The 21190-nt window shown below is 37.9% G+C and overlaps 1 protein-coding gene across 4 annotated transcripts in view; it reads right to left on the reverse strand.

Annotated features, from left to right (window-relative positions):
* The window catches only part of RANBP17 (RAN binding protein 17), a 349515-nt gene that overhangs the window by 106317 nt on the left and 222008 nt on the right, over positions 1-21190 (reverse strand). For 2 of the 4 annotated variants that reach the window (XM_040262768.1, XM_040262767.1), the window contains 2 exons: positions 8420-8479; positions 98-171 (listed from right to left, as the gene is read on the reverse strand). In XM_040262768.1, coding sequence (XP_040118702.1) covers positions 98-171; positions 8420-8479 — 134 coding nt within the window. The remainder of the gene's footprint in view (positions 1-97; positions 172-8419; positions 8480-21190) is intronic. The other 2 variants (XM_040262770.1, XM_040262769.1) reach the window with 1 other exon arrangement.

A 21190-nucleotide genomic window follows, 5' to 3' on the forward strand; every position in this document is an offset into this window, starting at 1 on the left:
ATTAAAAATTAATATTTATGAAGATATTTAAGCATAGGAAAAAGATCAAAGCAATACAACAAAAGAAAAAAATCAAAGAACCAAAGCAGGGACTCACATTTTCGTCATGAATGTTTCTAGAACATGGTTGTCATCTGTTATTCCTAAGACTTCTGACATACGGGCATATACCTGCATGAAAACATTTAATTGTCAAAAACGTTATCATTAATGTATATTTTCTACAGACTATTCAAACTGAATAAATGTAAAGATTTAATACACTGTTGTATCCACAATGATGCAGGGAACAAGTGGGGAGAACAGAGTAAGAAGTTTTAAAAATTTTTTCTAACTCCTCTTTTTCTTCCAGGAAGCACTGCCCTTATTTGAAATATATATACACCCACAAAAACCCACATTCACCTACTAATTTTAGTCCCAGCATACCACATGATTTCTTTTTTTTCAAAGTGGTAACAAACTCATCTCAAAGATGGGCTGGAAAGTAGAGTGCCTCAAGAAAAGATTCCAACATTTAAAAAATTTCCGTCTATTCCAGGTTTTGGCAAGCCATCAAATAATTCAGGATTATGTTAGGCACTTATAAAAATAAGGATTACAAAAATAAGAGGAAGTTAAAGAACTTATAGAAATTCTCCTCAAATCTCTCTCAACAAGTTTCCCCAAATATAGAGATAGGTCTTACTTTCCATGCTCAGACTGGAATCCCAGACTCAGGGATTCTCTGCTGAATACACCGGGGCCTGAGAATCCACTAAGCTTTCCATTAGGGTGTGCTGGTTGCAGAGTCTGGGGTGTAACGTTTCAGTCCCAACCCCAGCCACCTTGAGCCTATGAATACATATCCCACTACAAGTGGGAAAATGCCACTGGCAGCCCATGGAATATTCCCTAATAGCCTGGCAGAGCTGAGAGGTGGGTTGACACCTTCGCACTCCCTGATGCTCTGGTGAGATTCCAGGTTCTCTCTGCCAGACACCAGCTGTATGGGATTTCTCATCTCGGATTTGCTCCCCTGTAATTCTGTTCTCTCACTTTCTCCTGATCTGCCTGTTTCCTACGGTATGGCAATTAAGCTTTCACTTATTCTGCCTCTTGTTTTTCGTATGTGAACACTACCTTGATATAATGTCATTGGTTGTGAAGGTGAGATGGAAATCACAGGATACCACACATCATCCAGAGTTACACGGTAATACAGGGGAGGAGAGCGGTCCAACTGCAGAGATCTCATGTTTGGCTTTTAAATATTATTTAACGAGAAGTTTGTGTTCCAAGCTTCTGACTTAAGTCCTATGACCAGAAGCTCCTCAGGCCAGTAGAGTGAATCAGGGGGAGAAAAAGGGGGAAAGGAGGGGAGCAGGTGAAAGAGGGGGCAGAAAGGTGGAGAGGAGAAGCTGGGGGAGAAAGAAAGAAAGGAAGATGAAGTTTCAAACTCCTGTTAACTTCTGCTAACTTCTGAGCCCTGATTAAAAAGCATTTCAATTATACTATCTGTGACTTTGCTCATGAGAATAGGCCTTCATCTCTTGTACGATCAAAGCTATCACTGTTTTGAAGGATGTCTGCTGGAAAGAGGGAGCTAGGGAGAAAGAACCTACAGAAGTTAGTTATCATCAAATCCTCAATCATCAGAAACCTTTCAGCACATAGAAGGCTCCAAGGAAGAATGGTTGTAAAAAGGGAAGTGTCCCTTATCTCAATGTGATCTAAAATCTCTCGTGAATGGGAATAAATTGGGTCCCTTGGAAAACCTGATATCGATATGATTATGGCACACAGGGCCCTTCACAACTTGGCCCCAACCTACTTCATCTTCTATCATTTCCCTCAACTTAAAGTCACAATGAAATACTTATGAAATGCTGAGGCTTTTCATGCAATTACAGAGCTCTATATGTTCATAAGCTGTTTATTTTTTCTGAATCATCCTTCTTTCTCTTCTTCTGATTCTCACTCAGAAGTCATCTCTGAATCCTCCTTCCATTTCCAGGTTGCACTCTCCTTTATGTTCTTATAGTTTCTGGTCCATTTCTCTAGCATGGTGCTTTTCACACTGTAATTGTTTGGGTGTCCATATCTCCTACTACCCTCTATTTTTGTAAAATAAAATTTTACATTTTTAAGATTTTATAAATGCTATTTTTTATGGCAAAGATCAAATTAATTTGATTTGCCCCATGCTACACTGAATAATAAAAACAACAAAAATGTGATTTAAAACATTTAAACATATTAAAAATATTTTAAAATTGATAGTTCCTATAAGGAACTTTTCTGTTGTGTCTCTGGCATTCAAAAAAGAAAGAATCTAAGCAGGCAGGTCTACTGTGCTCTGTTGTCAAAACAGCTTCTCAAAGCATCAGATATGACCCAATAAGATGCTAAAAAAACAGTCAACATTGACACATGGCAGTGCTTTAATCCACAATTATCCTTGTAACTTGCACCATCCCTTTTATCATCCATTAGCTTTGATTCCCATTATCCCATCTAGAAGTGTGTCAACGCTTCTGTCCCTAGGGATTTCTCTCCACTACTAGGATCTGACAGTCAAGCTTGAGTACTAAACAGGATCATTACCTCTTAAATCCACTTATCTGATCTACTGAATAGTAAATTGAAAAGCTCATTAAGAGCAACAATCTGATTTGTTTTCACGTGTGACAGGGTCATTTAAAATCAATGTATGATTACTGCATTTCTGTTAAAAGACTCTCTCACATTTTCCAAGGTACCTTATCATGAATTCAGAGAGCATGCAGATAATATGAAAATGTCTTTAAACATTTGAAATGCAGTTATACCATTCAGTTCAGTTCAGTTGCTCAGTCGTGTCCTACTCTTTGTGACCTCATGAATCGCAGCACGCCAGGCCTCCCTGTCCATCACCAAATCCTGGAGTTCACTCAGACTCACGTCCATCGAGTCAGTGATGCCATCCATACATACACATAATTTGGGAGTGAGGACTAATTTGTCCAGTGAGCAAATATCTATAAAATTGTTTATCATAAAGCACAATTCAATGAAAGCTTTCTATTGAAAAAGTTCTAACACAGTATTTAGAGATTTTCAACATTTTCTAAAGCTTCTATCACTTCACCCAAAATAATTTTTATAACAGCAAGAAGAAACTATATCACAATACATACTCATTTTATGGAAAAATACAGGAGTTGGCATAGGAATGAAAGAAAAGGAAAAAAGCTCACTTTTAGTTCATAGAGTCCTAATCTTTTATTTCATAATCAATTAAGATAATTTGATCATAGTGAAAACTAAACAAATATCTAAGAAATAAAAGACTAATAAGCCCATTTGTGTTGCCTCTCTTTCTCTGAAGGACACAGCGAAGCTGCATAAATCATTGTGCCTTTGGCTGCACGTTTCTCATAGTCAGAGGTGCACACACTGTCATCTAGTTTTGCCTGTCCATCTGTGCCTTCCTTCCTCTCTTCTTTAACAATTCAGGTTTTTCTACTAGACTACAAACTCCCTGAGGACAGAGGTGATACTCTTTCATCTTGCATCCCTATTCCTCAATAACTGTTGGATGTATAACAAAAATGCACATTTTGGCTGATTCCATTTCATTCATAATTATTTTAACAAAAGGAAAAAACAAAAAAAAAAGTGTCTTTTTATACAAAGAATGTTTTTTTCTGTAAAAATAACATAGTCCAAATTCCACTCACTCAGGTGACCACTTGCAAAATTTCAGTATTTAAAAAGATGTAGTTTTTAAAAATTATCATTTTTTAATTATTATCATCTTTCAATTAAGGTATACTTGATTTACAATGCTGTGTTAGTTTCAGGTATACAGCAAGTGACCCAGTAATACATAGAGAGATATATATATTCTTTTTCAGATTCTTTTATAGATAATTACAAGATATTGAACATGGTTCCCTATGCTATATAGTAGGTCCTTGTTGTTTACTATAGAAAGAAGTAATTTCAATGCTTAAATAATACTTCAGGAAGAAGCTCTCCTTGTGGATTCTTTAAGAAGAGCTCTCTTTCCTCCTCTGGATACTCAGAGCACCCATTGTTGCAGGCCGGTTAGTGACACTTCTCACATAACAGAATATCAACTTGCTGTACTAATAATTTTCCATGTTAATATGTATTTCCTCCATTACTTCATGCTGCCTGAGGCCAGGGAAAACATCTGTTTCTTTTTACATCTCCAGAAGTACTTAGTACACTGTCTGGATAAACAGCAACACAGAAAAGCATAGGTTTTGGTCCCAAAGATAACTGGATTTGAGTTCTGCCACTAATTAGGTGTTAAAGTCTCTGAACCTTGGTTTCCTATCTGAAAAAACAATGATAATAAGACCTACCTTATGGGCTTTGGGGAAGATTAAATGATGGTAACTAACAGTGCCTGGCATTTAGTACTATCCAACAAATGCTGCTTCCCTCCCCAACCCCTTTCAGGGACCCCTTCTAATGCAGACATGTGCTCAATTGTGTCCGACTCTGTGGAACCCCATGGACTGTAGCCCACCAGGCTCCTCTGTCCATGGAATTTTCCAGGCAAGAATATTGGAGTGGGTGGCCATTTCCTTCTCCAAACCCTTTCTAGTATATGCTAGTATTGCCAGCTACTACCTTTCCAAGAGAAAAGCGATTACATAAAAAGTAGCAGAATTACCTTGAAGACTTTCACACAGAAAAAAGGTGAAAACAAACAAAAAACCCCCGAAAACTTTGTATTAACTTTGAAATCTTTGTGTATGTCCAATCAATTAACACACCCTTGTTTCCATGTTTATTTATCTGGCTGCTTCAGGTCTTAGTTGCAGCACAGGGAAGCTGTTGCAGGACACGGGCTTAGTTGCTTCGCAGCATGTGTAATCTTAGTTCCCAGATCAGGGATTGAACCTGGGTCCTCTGCATTGAAAGGCAGATTATTAACCACTGGACCACCAGGGAAGTCCCAATTAACACATTCTAATCATGGTTAGACATGGCATTTGTTAAGAGCATAAAGCTTCAAATTTTCATGATACAAAACCAAATTATTTCTACTTCTAGATAATCATTGTCTTAGAAGCTAGGAATATTACACATTTTAACCAGTCATCCATTTCTCTGGTTCTTGAAATACAGGAAGTCATTAGAAATGTAAGAAATTACCATTATTACAGACATAAGAAGGCATGCTCCTAAAACACTGTCTTAATATGTTTTCTTATCTCTATTCATTTTACTGTAGAGCTTCTTTTAAATTCCAGAAAAGAGCATTTGGATACATGTATAATGCTTCAGTGACCCAATACGTTCTTTAATTTCTAAACTAACCAAGTGACAAATATTGCCTGAGCATACGCAGGTACTTGAAATGATCTTAATCTGGTTTTTAAAAAAGAAGCCAGACAAGATAAGAAAACCAGACAAGGGAATACACACACAAACAGCAATAAGATTTTGAGCTATAAATTTAATAAAGAAAAAAAGCATGCGCTGTGATAATTTTTTAAATTGCCTTTTTTTCCAATCCTAATCCTTGGTCTTGGGTATCTGCAGTGTTGTCTCTAACATTCTGGTTATAACTTTGAAGAAACTAATTATGTCAATCCTTAAATTTGAAGTAGATTACAGGACTGGGAAACCCAGAATATTAGTTCCTAAAGGTTGTATGGATATATAATGACAGTCACAGAAATTCAATAACAGCCCTCTATGAAATGTACTCAAAAGCACCACATGAAACAAATTAAACAGAACAATGAATCTCTCATTCTGCACAAATAAGAAAATAAAAGAAAACACTGGTTCTATAGGTTTTCATAAGAGTTGTTATAATGAATTAAGATTCTGGATAATGAATCTTCAGAAAATTACAATAAGTTAATACCCTTGGGCCTTCTATAAATGTTTAAGATGTTATAACTTCTCAAAGAGCTTTTATAAGCAGGCTCAGTGTAGAAAATTAGTAGTGCTGTGGAAATCAACAAAATATTTTGCCACCAGATGATATATTTCCTGAACCAATTCAGTATAAAAGAATTCACATCCAATAATACAAAATTGATACCATAAAATTTTAAAAACTCAACAATTATAAATTTTAAAGTATTGTTTTAATCTACTGAAATGACTTATAAATCAAGATTTTTAACTGAATCTAATTTGGTAAAACAAAATCTGTCACTGGAGAGGATTCAATATAATAAAAACATTAACGTTCCTTAGAAAATAATTTTGGAACTGAGTATGAACTCACTTCTTATGAGTAAGAAACCAATTTCCACATTTTTTCTCAGGCTTCAAAGTGCCCTTGAGGCTAATGCAGTGCTCTCTATATGAGACCCATTAAACAGAAGGGGAAGGGAGGGAATAAAAGGAAAGGTATAAGAGGAAACTAATAAGAGTATTTAATGACTTGGATCTAAGCAGTTTGGAACTAAAGATATTGAGCTCTCTTGTTAATGTCTGAAGCAGAATAAAACATAATCATCACAAGTAACTTGTGACCAAGAGAATTAATGGTACAAGAATCATTGCTGTATATTAAATACATACACTTAGTGATACTGAACAGAGCCACATTAACCTTGGCTAATTTCTCCATATCATTTAAAGCAACAGCACAAAATAAGGACCAAAATTAGGTAAAACAATCTTTTGCCAAAAGTTAATTTTAAAACCATAATTTATATTGGAAACCAAGCAGTAAAAGATTAGGAATCTGCTTGCCTCATTCAGTTTGAATACAGAATGACATCTGATAAACAAAAGCTGGTTATGGAAAAATAAAATAAATATGAATGTTAAGAATTTCTTTCAGTTAGAATATCTGAACCTACCATCTGTGGTGGCCATCTTGCTAAGGGGACATGTACCTAACAAATCTCTTAAGAGGCATTCCCAATCTGCTTGAATAAGCTATTGTATAAGAAAACTTGGAGCGATCACTTTGGCCTCACATTTCCTTCGCTCCACATCCTGTAGCACAAAGCATGAACTCAGCAGGCTGGGGTGCAGGGCTGCCTGCTGCCTTGTGATAATCCCCTCTCCCAGTAGGGGCCTCCACTGATGCATGGCTAAGAACATGCTTCCTCTTTTGCTTGCACCCCAGTGGGGTTTCCATTCCTAACTTGGGCCCAAATCCAGACAGCTAAGGAAGGGCTCCAGATGCTGCCAGAGAGAATTTTGGATTAGTTTCTAAACAATCATTTATTACAAGGAGGGGTAAAGGTACAGTGCGAAAGCCAGTAATATTGGTAATTTTGGAGAAATTCTTTTCTTCCCACCCATGACCAGATCTAAGGTCTAACTACCACCTGTTCAACAGAAGCTGGCTGTTTGCCTCATTTTCCTTCAGGGAGCCACTGACTAAGGATCTCCACCAGCATGAACCTAATGTCTCCCGACAGGCCTTCACTAGCCAAGAGGGAGCTGGGTCGAGAGCACCAGCTATTGGTCACAGGACACAGAGTCCACAGAAAGACTCCTGTGGTGCAACCAGCTGAAAGCCAACTAGAGAAGATGGGGAATGTACATTTGTCCTGACACAGCTTTGCTCCTGCTGGCTGCCAACTCACTCCATATCTGGGGCCAAGCTTCTGTTAAACTAGTCTTCTGTGGCTAAAGCCATGGTAAAGTCTAGGGTAAATATATTATCTTTCCAAGTTCATACAATAAGAGGCTAACCATGCCTATGGCACAAGGCTATGAGAAGAAAGCTTGATTAATTTTGGTAGAAGGTTTTGAGATCATAGTTTAAAGGGGGCATTTCAGGTTATTTGATTTATAATTCTTGGCAATAGCAAATTTATAAGATGACATGATTACATTTTGGAGCAAAGAACTCATGCTAGATAAAGTCTGTTAGAAGGTGGGGAATTGGGAAGTAAATGATTTTGTTTAATCCTTTATACCTTTCAAAGGTGGTGTTCAGAAACATATTCTGGTACAACAGATACATGTGCTCTAGATACCATTCAATTAAGAGATGCTATTCAGTGTAAAGTAATACAACTTTCTCCTTTCAGGTATGAATAGAAAGTGTGTATTAGTTGCTTAGTCGTGTCCAACTCTTTGTGACCCCATGGACTGTAGCTGACCAGGCTTCTCTGTCCATGGATAACTGGTTAGAACTGGCCACTTCAGAAGTGTTATAATCAAGAAACCTAGGCTGCCTTCACACTATACAATCACACCAAACAGAGGTGTCACAGTTAATACTGCTTATTACCTGACTATTGAACATTTATTTGGTTATAAAACATGCACATTGTAGGATTACACAGTGCAAAAAAAAAAAAAAGGAATCAAGACAATGTGCCCCTACACTTATTGCTGTGAATGTGCCTATTTTAATAAGAAGAATCTAGGGCTGTGGTGAGATAAGCATAAAGACTGGTGATCCACCACAATAACGAGCAGCTCAACTCACCTTAACTACTTTCCAAGCCTTCTCTGGAACTCTGGACACATCACTCCTCAGGCGTACAACCTAAAAAGCACAGAGTTTAGGGACCTGCCACCTGATTTCAGGGATAAGGGAAGAGCAGAAGGCCTTCCCAACTTTAGATACAAGGAGAATGTGGCTCAGGATCTTTGTGGCTGTCACTTAAAATATTCATGGGACTTTGATTTTATTCTGGAGGCTATGAGCAGAGGCATAGTGAAGTGCTGTTCAAAGCCTGGATGTGGTTATATGGATTACAATGGATTTGCTTCTATGAAATAATTCAAGAAACCAATTATTAAAGGATAGCCCTAAAGAAGAACAAATTATAAATAATAACTGACAGAACTATTTTTAAGGATCTCTTAGTACTGTTGTTTCCCACAAGGCACTCTCATTATGCAAGTGTGGCAATGGGGCTAATGATGTAAGTAGGCCAAGTCACCTTCTGATGGGTAAAAGTACATGTTTAATAAATGAAACTCATTTCAGTAGTCATTTAAATCATACTGAGTTTTCCACCACTTAATCCAACTCTTGCACACAGACACTGCTTCCATATTGCCTCTCTGAAACATGTCCCATTTCCTACATTCAAAACAACTTCTGTACTTTCCTCCCACTCAGCTCTCTATCCCTCTAGGAAGGGCAACGGACACAAGAGTAAAGGAATAACAGCTCAAAGAATAAAAAAGGCTACCAATGACTATATTTTTTGTTACTCTTTCAAATCAGCTAGTTTCATCTTTTTATTACATTCTCTAACTTTACTCAAAAACGTTGATCCTATAGTCCTTTGTATCTTTTCCTTTCTGTCTCTCTCACTAGCCTAGGTAGTGAAAACTTTAGCTTACCCTAAATGCAACGGATCAGAGTTCCCCTTCTGATGGACTTCTGATGTCTTCAAACACTAATATTGGGGTTTCTCTGAAGAGGCAGTATCTGCAGCAACAGGCTAACTACTGCTTCCATCCTAGCCTTCCTACTGAACACTTTTATGTTGAAAATTAGCTGAAGTATGTATGCAGAAGTCTAACTGGTGAACCAAGAACCAACCAACCAAGCAGCTGCCCAGGAAGAATATTATTCTCTCAGTAACAAGACAGAAATGAACAAGCTAACCCAGTACATATTTTAGGAAACTTCAACCAGCAGGAAACACAGAATGCATATGTACGTGGGATTCTGCATGAAACTGCTCCTTCCGAGTCTAGCACAGTGCTTGGCAGGTAAAGGCATTCAATAAATATTTTGATTTAATAATCAAGTCTATGATTCTAGTAAAATTAGTCTCTAAGAGTCGGTTTCTTTACCTATAAATGGAAAGAATATCACAACGAAAATATCACCAATTAGAAAGCAGTCCAATAAAGTGGTTAAAGAGCGATTCTGAAGGCCAAGACTAGTTGGAGTCTACCAATTACTGAATGATTTAAAACAAGTTGCTTACCCTCTACACCTCAGTTTCCTCAAATATAAAAAAGGATGATACAGTAGGACCTAATTTACAGAATTTTTGAGAGGGTTAAAGTAATTAACATATGTAAAGCACTTACAACAGTCTGGGCACATGGTAAAATTTCCATAAAGAAGTGGCTACTATTACTATCGTCACCAAATGCTATATCATATGTAGCACTGGCAGTACACTGGCAGGAGCACCTGGAAAATTTTTAGCACACAGTACACACCAAATAAACATTAGCTACTAGCCATTAGACTAGGTGGTCAGTAAACGGCCGCTACTATTAAATAAGATACAGTCAGACATTAGTCTAACATTAAGGTTATGAGCCATACACCAAGTGACAGTCCCTTTTATTTGCGCTTTATCTATACTAGCTGCTGGAAAATGGATATTTGCTCTAAACTAGTAGGTGAGCAGCTTTAGTAGTGTACAAAGAAGAGTGATTAGAGGGAAGGGCGTCCCGGTGAAAGATAGCCTAACCCTACTCTTAGGTCTTCTACCGGTAGCGTCTGCTTTACGGAGAAGGAAAGGGAGATGTGATGAGAAAGCAGACAGGAGGAAACAGAATGCTCTGGGGCAGCAGGTGATGTTTTGTCCCGAGGGTTCATCTGTGCAACTTAGGCTCCTGATTTTAAAGCCCCCATCTTCCTTTCCTGAATCATTACAGGTTCCTGTTTTCAGTCTCCAGGGTAAGTTCCCATCTAACGGGCTAAGTGATGATTTACACCCCTGTGCCCAATAAATTATCAAAGTCTTCCCAATTCAGGTAAACAAATTCATCCAATTCTCTGAGTTTTCTTTGTTAAATTAAATGCACACAGACAACATCATCATTGGTTTTAAATTACCAAAAAAGTTTTTGTGTGATAGGCCCAGTAAGAACAGAAAGCATCTGCCATTCATATATGAATATAATATTGACCTCTCATACTAGACCATGGATTGAATTGCTGATGGACGGCTAGCCAGAACTAGAGGTACAATCCGTGGTTGTCGAGATGAGATTTTTCCTTGGGAAGTAAAACAGCAAATATGGGGATGAAACTTCTGATAATGGTCTCATCAGTCATTACACTTGAATCTGATCATGCCTAGTGCATGCATGCTAAGTCACTTCACTCGTGTCCGACTCTTTGTGACCCCAAGGACTGTAGCCCACAAAGCCCCTCTGTCCATGGGATTCTGCAGACCAGAATACTGGAGTGGGTTGCCATGCCCTCCTCCAGGGGATTTTCCTAATCCAGGGATCGAACCTGTGTCTCTTACATCTCCTGCACTGGCAGGGAGCTCTTTACCACTAGCGCCACCTCATGCCTAAAGGTAGGTAATGGCATGTACTAGAAAGCAAACGTAAGTTTAGAGTATGATTTGCTTGAAAACTCAGGATCTGACACTGAACAAGTTTTTAACCTTTCTGAAACCTTTTTTAAAATTCTGTAAAATGAAGATAATCCTACCTATTAAAGGGAATTTTGCTGAGAAGACTAAAGGAGAAAATGTAACAAATAATGCCACATAGTGGAGTTAGGCAGAAAGCAGAAACTCAATAAAGGTTAGATTAAGGTTGGAGATAAACATATCTCAAATGCTACTTCCTAGGTATTTCTCAGTCTACTTTACCTGAAAATACAGAATGTATCACTTACAGCATGGATAATGTTTTAATACTCAGTGTCATGAACTTTAGGAACCTCAGGAATGTAAAGGTTAGAGGGTATTGTGTAAGGATGCAGCTGTATCTCCTGGAGACTGTGGTATTAGAGTGCCTTGTCTGTGTCTCAGAAATGCAAACAACCAGGAAAAAATAGACGGCAGGGAACTGTGACCATCAGGCATGAAAACATTTCTAATGAATCATGAAAGTGGGCTAAGTGGTAGCATGGAAGGAAGTGGTCATGTGGAGACAGGAGAGAACAATAAGTGGTTGAAGGCTTAAAAAAAAAAGGATTAAAACAAAAATTGAGAATTGTAATTTCTCAGTAAAGACACTAGGGCACTAAGGTATTTTTGTACATTTCAGCACTGTCTATCCTTTTGCAATTCTTATCAGAAGGTGTGGGAGATTGTCCATAGAAATGTATTTCCAATTTTGTGAAGGGAGTCAGTCAAAAAAATGTAATTCACATTGGAGAAAGTTGTTTCAAAACCAACTTTGCTTAAACAAATCTATTCAGCAAAGCAAGGGATACTGGCACTTGGGAGATACACAGGCCTAAGGGAAGACAAAATCCCAATAAGTAGCCAAATGTGCTTCTGTTACTTCAAGACTCCTTCAACAGAAACATTATGGGAAGATAAAAATTAGGAAAACACTGAACTGAACTAATTCAAAATGTTAAAAAAATATTTTGCATTTACGTTTTATAACCAAGTGCTTTTCCCACATTTGTCCCAAGGCAGCAGATGAAGCGCTATATTCACCATTTCTAATACTAGCAATTGGAACATGCTCTTTGGCAAGGCAGAAATAAGATAATTGTTCAACATAGGCTGGCTTTTCAGAAATACTGGAAGCACTGCCTGTAATTATAGACATCTGTCACTGCTAGCCACTCAGTACTAACCCTGACATCAATATACAACCATAGCACTAAACTGCCTGCAGGCATAGCAATGCAGACCAGATACGCTAGGCAGGCAATCATCTGCTTCATCCAAACTATCTGTCAAAGGTTCCCAACCACAAATAGCTCTTACATTTTGTATCCTTAGGATAATATGTTGATTTATTTTAGATTCTCTAATATTTACAGCCTAGGCCATCTACTAAAATAAAGAAACAAAACTTATGGCTAATGGAGGCAGTTACTGTTCACAGTCATCATAAAAGGTCATAGCTCAACCCTCAAATGTTAAAAATTGATGGCAGCTTTAACCACGTGCTATCATACAGATGTTTCCTTTTGTAGAGGCAATTATTTTCAATAGCAATTCAAAATGGTAACTACAATCTTTCATCAGCAAGTATGTTGCCACATTGATCTAATAGAAATGGTCATATTTTAAAACCTTTTTTGAGAAGCAAAGTAAGTTTTAGTGATGAGTACTGAAGAATCCAGACTGTCGGTTTGGGTTTAGCTGTACATATAATACCGTATCTGAAAACACTTGTTTCTACATACACAAATGATGTAATGTCTAAAAACTAGGAAACGATATTGAAGGATAAAATACTTGGTTAATGAATGAGTCGACTGACATATAATTTTGCTGAGAGTAAAGCTTATTGAAACATACATGCACACCTACATTCATATTTTAAAAGCCCAAAGTCACACTGTAGCTTTAAAAGTCACTCTTTTTTTAAGCAGCCAGAGACACAAGCTGAAAATTATTAGACATTTAGACTAATTAGGAATAAACACTCACAATTATCATAATGTATTACTAAAAACTCAGATATTTCTTGGTTTGATCACAACAGCCTATGCTGAAGAAAAACTATTAATTACTGACAGACAGTGAGCTTACAAGTGAGCTGCATCTTAAAAACCTCTTTTAAAATACAATTGCTAAATGCCTTACAGTGCTGTAATGTGAGACAGGTTCAAATCTTATTACTTCACTGAAATTAAAACCTAAGTTTTAATACTGTTCAAGTCGAACAATGATTCCACACTTTATTGCTTTTGAAATCCCTTGATGATCATAGGAAAAAATGCCCCCGAGAAAAAAAGACTGTTTTCGATAAACAGAAAATACAGTTTGCACTCTTAGCCTCTTTGTCATCACAAAAAAAGGATTTAATGCCAATTCTTTAAAAAAAGACTTTTTTTTCCCACAAAATGTGCACCTTGTGTGCCATTTGTAAAATCAGTTCACTTTCTTTTATTTATTACTGCAGCGCGGCAAGGCAATAAAGAAGCTACCGATAGCTAATAAATTACGTGCCTTTTAAAACAATTCTCTTGCTACAAAAACATGTAACTACAAAGGTTTACATTTACATGGTACATCACATGAAATGTCTATATTTGTGTCCTATTATCCATTTTGGCAAATTGTGGACTTTTATCAAATAGCTGATAGGAAAAAATAGTGATTCACAAATGTTGACTTGATATAAAATAAAAGCCTATCTGGTAAACTACTCTTTTGCTATTTATACTTTCTAAAAATCCTCCAAAATTTATTTTAAAATGTTTTGATACACTATTTTATGCATCAAAAAGGTATTCAAAGATGTTCTAATTAAGGTTAACTAAAACCTTACTGAGTATGAATAGAGAGACCTATTTAAAGTACCCTCCCCCCCACCCTGAATTTATGTACCCATTGATAATGCAGTTTTAAAAATCATATCTCCTACGAGTTACTTAGGACAAGTTATAAAAAGCAAGATCAAGATCACCGGATATAAGGCAAAAATGCCCCCAATCTGTTTGTTCCTTAATATATTTTCTTAAAAAAAGATACAGAAACTCGGCTATTTAAGAAATATTCACATCAATCAGGTCTTGCTAAGTAATAATTTTTAAGAGAATATTATTTTCGTATACCTACAAGAACTGCCTAAAAACCCTACTTTATGAAAGTAAGCTGTTTTTCTGGTTGGTACAAATGAATTTTGAACTATCTGTACTCTAATTCCAGGATTAAATTGTTAAATTAATCAGGGTATTAGCTTAATGCTCTCATCCTCTAAATCTCATGATGAGCATGTATTTATGAAGTAGTGTACTGTCTTTTATTATTAATTTCCTCCATTTCCTGTAATAGCTATCATAGCTGTGGCTTTTTTTTTTTCTGGTTTGTTTCATACCTACAAAATTTCAACTTTGTTCAATTATGTATGATGAACACTGTTTCAATTTTCAAAGCACAAACAACTTTGATCCATTTCATATACACTCAAGATGGTGCTCTACTATACAAATGAAGTAAGATTCTATATTTTCTAGTGCTCATTTGTCCATTCAAACCTACTTTTTCTCCCTTTCTTTTGAAATTAGCTTGATAATGATGATTAGCAATTAGGAATCCATGGAAGATACTTTTTCTGAAAGGTTCAAAGAGATAATTGTATCTCATTTCATAGGCTTTTTAGAGGGGAATCATTATCACTATAAATAACAGTATTCTCTAAACCATATTATCTTTACAGGGAGAGAACCTAGGTATAACATAGGTATGGACAGAAATGGTATGGACCTAACAGAAACAGAAGATATTAAGAAGAGGTGGCAAGAATCCACAGAAGAACTATACAAAACAGATCTTCACTACCCAAATAAACATGATGGTGTATCCTGGAATGCAAAGTCAAGTGGGGCTTAGGAAGCAAAACTACGAACAAAGCTAATGGAGGTGATGGAATTCCAGTTGAGCTATTTCAAATCCTGAAAGATGATGCTGTGAACGTGCTGCACTCAATATGCCAGCAAATTTGGAAAACTCAGCAGTGGCCACAGGACTGGAAAAGGTCAGTTTTCATTCCAATCCCAAAGAAAGGCAATGCTAAAGAATGCTCAAATGATCGCACAATTGCACTCATCTCACACGCTAGTAAAGTAATGCTCAAAATTCTGCAAGCCAGGCTTAAACAACACATGAACCATGAACTTCCAGATGTTCAAGCTGGATCTAGAAAAGGCAGAGGAACCAGAGATCAAATTGCCAACATCTGTTGGAACATCGAAAAAGCAAGAGAGTTCCAGAAAAACACCTACTTCTGCTTTATTGACTACACCAAAGCCTTTGATTGTGTGGATCACAACAAACTATGGAAAATTCTTAAAGAGATGGGAATACCAGACCTCTCTACCTGCCTCCTGAGAAATCTGTATGCAGGTCAAGAAGCAACAGTTAGAACTGGACTTGGAACAACAGACTGGTTCCAAATTGGGCAAAGAGTACGTCAAGGCTGTATGCTGTCACCTGCTTATTTAAGTTATATGCAGAGTACATCATGAGAAATGCTGGGCTGGATGAAGCACAAGCTGGAATCAAGGTTGCTGGGAGGAATATCAATAACCTTAGATATGCAGATGATACCACACTTATGGCAGAAAGTGAAAAACTAACGAGCCTCTTGATGAAAGTGAAAGAGGAGAGTGAAAAAGTTGGCTTAAAGCTCAACATTCAGAAAATGAAGATCATGGCATCTGGTCCCATCACTTCATGGCAAATAGATGGGGAAACAGTGGAAACAGTGGCAGACTTCATTTTGGGGGGGCTCCAAAATCACTGCAGATGGTGACTGCAGCCATGAAATTAAAAGACGCTTACTCCTTGGAAGAAAAGTTATGACCAACCTAGACAGCATATTAAAAAGCAGAGATATTTTTTGCCAACAAAAGTCTGTCTAGTCAAAGCTATGGTTTTTCCACTAGCCATGTATGGATGTGAGACTTGGACTATAAAGAAAGCTGAGCACTGAGGAACTGATGCTTTTCAACTGTGGTGTTGGAGACTCTTGAGAGTCCCTTGGACAGCAAGGAGATCCAACAAGTCCATCCTATACAAAATCAGTCCTGAATAGTCATTGGAAGGACTGATGCTGAAGCTGAAACTCCAATATTTTGGCCACCTGATGCGAAGAATGGACTCGCTGGAAAACACCCTGATGTTGGGAAAGACTGAAGGTGGGAGGAGAAGGGGCCGACAGATGATGAGATGGTTGGAAGGCATCACTGACTCAATGGACATGAGTTTGATTAAACTCCGGGAGGTGGTGATGGACAGGGAGACCTGGTGTGTTGCAGTCCATGGAGTCGCAAAGAGCTGGACTTGACTGAGTGACTGAACTGAACTGAACCTAGGTATATTTCCTAATTTATCTTTTGCTTCTTTTTAGTAGTAGTGTTCACATTTACTGAAATCATGAGCTTTCTCCACACTGTAGCTGACTTAAAATGATAAAATCCTTAATTAGCAACCAATAAAAATAGCTGACAAAATTGAAGTTTATTTCTCTATGGCCCTATTCTCTCCTTCCTATATCTCACTGACAGTATTTTATTTTTAATCTTTAGTTACTTGAATTGTTTCCCTTAGATCACTAAAATTGTGCATTCAAAGCAGGTAGAGCAGGTGTATCATGAATTTCATTTCTTTTAGATGGGGTTTAGAAGACTGCTCAAGATTACACAGTGAAATGGTTTACCGATCACAGTTTTCACTATTTGACAACACTGCTTCCTAGCCACTAGGAAAAAAATATGTATTCACAGACATTTATTATAGAATATCCAAATTAAGCTTTCTCTTAGGTGCTATTTTATTCAATGCATGGAAAATACCCTTGCCTTATATCTGGCACTTATCTGACAAGCGTAGGAGTGGTCAGTGTTTAATGGTGCCAATTGAAAGGGGTAGAGGAATTCATTTGTTTTACTAGCTACCATTTTATAAAGGATGGAACATTCATAGTGTCACCAATTTGCTAAACAAACTGCAGTGTACTGATACTTAGATTTCTTGGTTTTGTTACGCAGTCTTGAACAGGAAAGTGGAAAATACAAAGTTGGACACTTCCGGCCTCTTTTTGTGCCAGGATTTTGAAGCTGAAACTCCAATACTTTGGCCATCTGATGCGAAGAGCTAACTCATTTGAAAAGACCCTGATGCCAGGAAAGATTTGAGGGTGGGAGGAGAAGGGGACGATAGAGGATAAGATGGTTTAATGGCATCACCGCCTCAATGGATATGAGTCTGGGTGAACTCTGGGAGTTGGTGATAGACAGGGAGGCCTGGCGTGCTGCAGTTCACGGGGTCGCAGAGGTGGACACGACTGAGCGACCGGAATGGACTGAACTGATGCAACTCCTAGGTCTAGCTTACTGACCTGCCTATGCAATACACAGTACTGAAGGACACCGAAGTGAACCCCAAGTGCCCCAAGCCCCGCCCTCAGGAATCCTTCCTGGACTGCCCCAAGATTGCATTAGGTGTCTTCCTATGTGTTCCCACTGTCGTTCTGCATACCAAACATGGCTTTATCATATCAAACAACGATGCACGTCTGCCTTCTCTGTGTTATCTACCTGAGTATGATGGCAGGACTATCTTTCTTTTAGTCAGTATTATGTCCCGTTGTTTAGCACACAGTAGGCAACTACATGTGTTTCTAATGTCTACATGTTTTTTTCCAATACCGCCAAACAATTCTCAGCTCAGTTCAGTTCAGTTGCTCAGTTGTGTCCGACTCTTGATGACCCCATGGACTGCAGCATGACAGGACTTCCCTATCCATCACCAACTCCCGGAGTTTACTCAAACTCATGTCCATCAAGTCGATGATGCCAGCCAACCATCTTATCCTCTGTCAGCCCCTTCTCCTGCCTTCCATCTTTCCCAGCATCGGGGTCTTTTTCAACGAGTCAGTTCTTCGCATCAAGTAGACAAAGTACTGGAGCTTCAGCTTCAGCATCAGTCCTTCCAATGACTATTCAGTACTGATCTCATTTAGGATGGACTGGTTGGATCTCCTTGTAGTCCAAGGGACTTTCAAGAGTCTTCTCCAACAGTTCAAAAGCATCAACTCTTCGGCGCTCAGCTTTCTTTATGGTCCAGCTCTCACATCCATACATGACTACTGGAAAAACTATAGTTTTGACTATACGGCCCTTTGTCGGCAAAGTAATGGCTCTGTTATTTTCTCAGGGGACACTAATTGGATGTCTCACATCCAATTAAGGGCCTAGTCACTAAAGACTGCCCCTAATTTCAAACACCAATTGAAAGACCCCCTCAAAAAGCAAGTCAATTCAGGCTGTCACCTGTGCTTCTGACCAACCAGCTATAGACGGAAGGTTCCAGTGGCCTTTCTGTTTGGGTTTAATTTGCTAGAGTGGCTCACAGAACACAGAGAAACATTTTACTTACTAGATTACTGGTACAGTTTAAAGGAAGTAACTCAGGAAAATCCAGATGGAAAGTGATGCTTAGAGCAAGGTATGTGGGTACGGGTGCAGATCCTTTTCTAATTCACAGTCTTTAAAAAGTGACCATTAGTTATGGTGCACTATCTCTTAAGAAAATCCTGCTCTAATGAACAATTCTACCTAAAAAAAAATGACTAGAATCAGAATAGAATTTCTCTGTTTTTTTCACCATTAAATCAGACCATCTCACTCTACCTGGCCCGTATTCAATCAATAGTGACAGAGAGATAGTGACTCTGTCCTAAAGAATCTCTAACTTTGTTAAGAAAATAAGTGGACAGAGCAGAACACTTAGGATCAAGACTAGGAATTAAAGTTAGCCATTTAGCGAATTTAGACAGATTTAAAGGTCAAATCTTGTGCAAGTCACTTCCTACCACTGTGTTCTTAGCCAAGTTACTTTATGGCAGAACAGGTTAAGAACACCTGTATTTTGAGTATTAAGAATATTTTGAGGTCTATAAGATACAATGTATTGTAAATGCATATTATCATAATGCATGGCATAAAATAAATAATAAATGAGTGTTAGAATTGCCATTATCCTTATTATTTAACTAGGTTTTAATGAATATGATCCAGGTATTAAGAACTGTAAGAGTGCAAACTGGAATAGAATACTGAAGGATAGAGATTTCTGCAGGGGTAGGGGTGGAAGGGGAACCAGCAGAGGAAAAAGAGAGCAATGTAACCTAAGATAAAGGTGGAGAGAGACTGCTTGATAGAGGGGGTCTGTGGAGACTAAAATTGGCTAGGAGGTGGAGCTAGAGCCTAGGGGACCCGAGAAGCTGAGGACTGTGGCTGGATGAAGTCGACAGAGAGATCCCTGAATGGGCAGGGCCCTATGAAGAAAGGGGTATTGAAGATCTGCCTGACTGCAGTGTGTGTGATGGACCGCAGCCAGGGAAGTCAAGCTTTTATTCTTCTTTAACTTTTTTGTTGTGTTCCCTCTTCTTGACATTTTTACCTTCATGGGCACAGTATTCTTGGGTTTCTCAGTTTTTCAATTCTTTATTTTCAGTCAGAAATTTTTATTTCCAACATCTTTGAGCTGAGAGTACCCTTCATCCTTATACACCTAGTTCCTTGCGGGAGGTCCATATGCTCATAAGATTTCAATTAAACATGTATCCCTCAAAACTCTAAATCCATAGTTCCAAAAGTATAGCTATCTTACTAAAAAATGTAGCCAGGGTTGGGAATTGAAAAGAAATGCCAAGATGGCAAACTGTGACAGTTTAGGCTCCATTTCCTGGAACAAGATGAAAGTCTGAGGTAGGCCAGAAAGGAGATTACTGCCTTTGTTAATTATATAAGAATACAACATGTCAGCTGAAGGCTCATTTGGTTCCCTACTGATTATGACTCCAATGATCTACCCTCCAACCTTGACCATTAACCTCAAATGGTTAGAGATGTAGCTCAGATATTTCTATCTTTCCTTAAGTAGTTGAGAATCTTTCATTCATGGACTTATCAATTTATTTGTATTCTCATTTTGTGGCACTCCTTAGAAAAATAATACCCATAAGTTTTCATTATCCACCAAAGAAAGTAGAATTTGTTTTTATTTTCCCTGAATTTAATGTAAGGATAAAGGTATTCCTGAATTTAAATATTTAAGACATTTTCAAGCTCTATCAATATCCTGATTTAAAAACCCTAGAATATGATCTTTTCTCTTAAGTGTTTAACTTTCTTGGCTGAAGAGGCCAAATACTCATACTGATGATTTCTACTGTGTAGATCTGAGCTGTGCTCTAAAAAAACTGAAACATAAATAGAGATTGTATCTATTGACTGTGCTTTTAAATCATTTGAACTATTGCATCTTTGGGGTCCGTTATACATAGACCACATTTTTGGGTAGTGACAAAGGCCAAAAAACACATAAAGACATAGCCATTCAGTTCTGACTGCCTTCTTGAAAGGCTACTAGATGACTTAGTGTTGACAGGCAGAAAGCTCAAAGAAAAAACAAATGAGCTATTGTAAATTTTCAGGAACAGGCTATGCTTGTTACTTTTCTTTCTAAGTATAAATATTTTTCATTCCAATCCCAAAGAAAGGCAATGCCAAGGAATGCTCAAACTACTGCACAGTTGCACTCATCTCACATGCTAGTAAAGTAATGCTCAAAATTCTCCAAGCCAGGCTTCAGCAATACGTGAAACATGAACTTCCAGATGTTCAAGCTGGTTTTAGAAAAGGCAGAGGAACCAGAGATCAAACTGCCAACATCCGCTGGATCATGGGAAAAGCAAGTGAGTTCCAGAAAAACATCTATTTCTGCTTTATTGACTATGCCAAAGCCTTTGACTGTGTGGATATCAACAAACTGTGGAAAATTCTGAGAGATGGGAATACCAGACCACCTGACCTGCCTCTTGAGAAATCTGTATG

The sequence above is a fragment of the Oryx dammah genome, unplaced genomic scaffold (assembly GCF_014754425.2).
Source record: "Oryx dammah isolate SB20612 unplaced genomic scaffold, SCBI_Odam_1.1 HiC_scaffold_20, whole genome shotgun sequence".
Lineage (NCBI taxonomy): Eukaryota > Metazoa > Chordata > Mammalia > Artiodactyla > Bovidae > Oryx > Oryx dammah.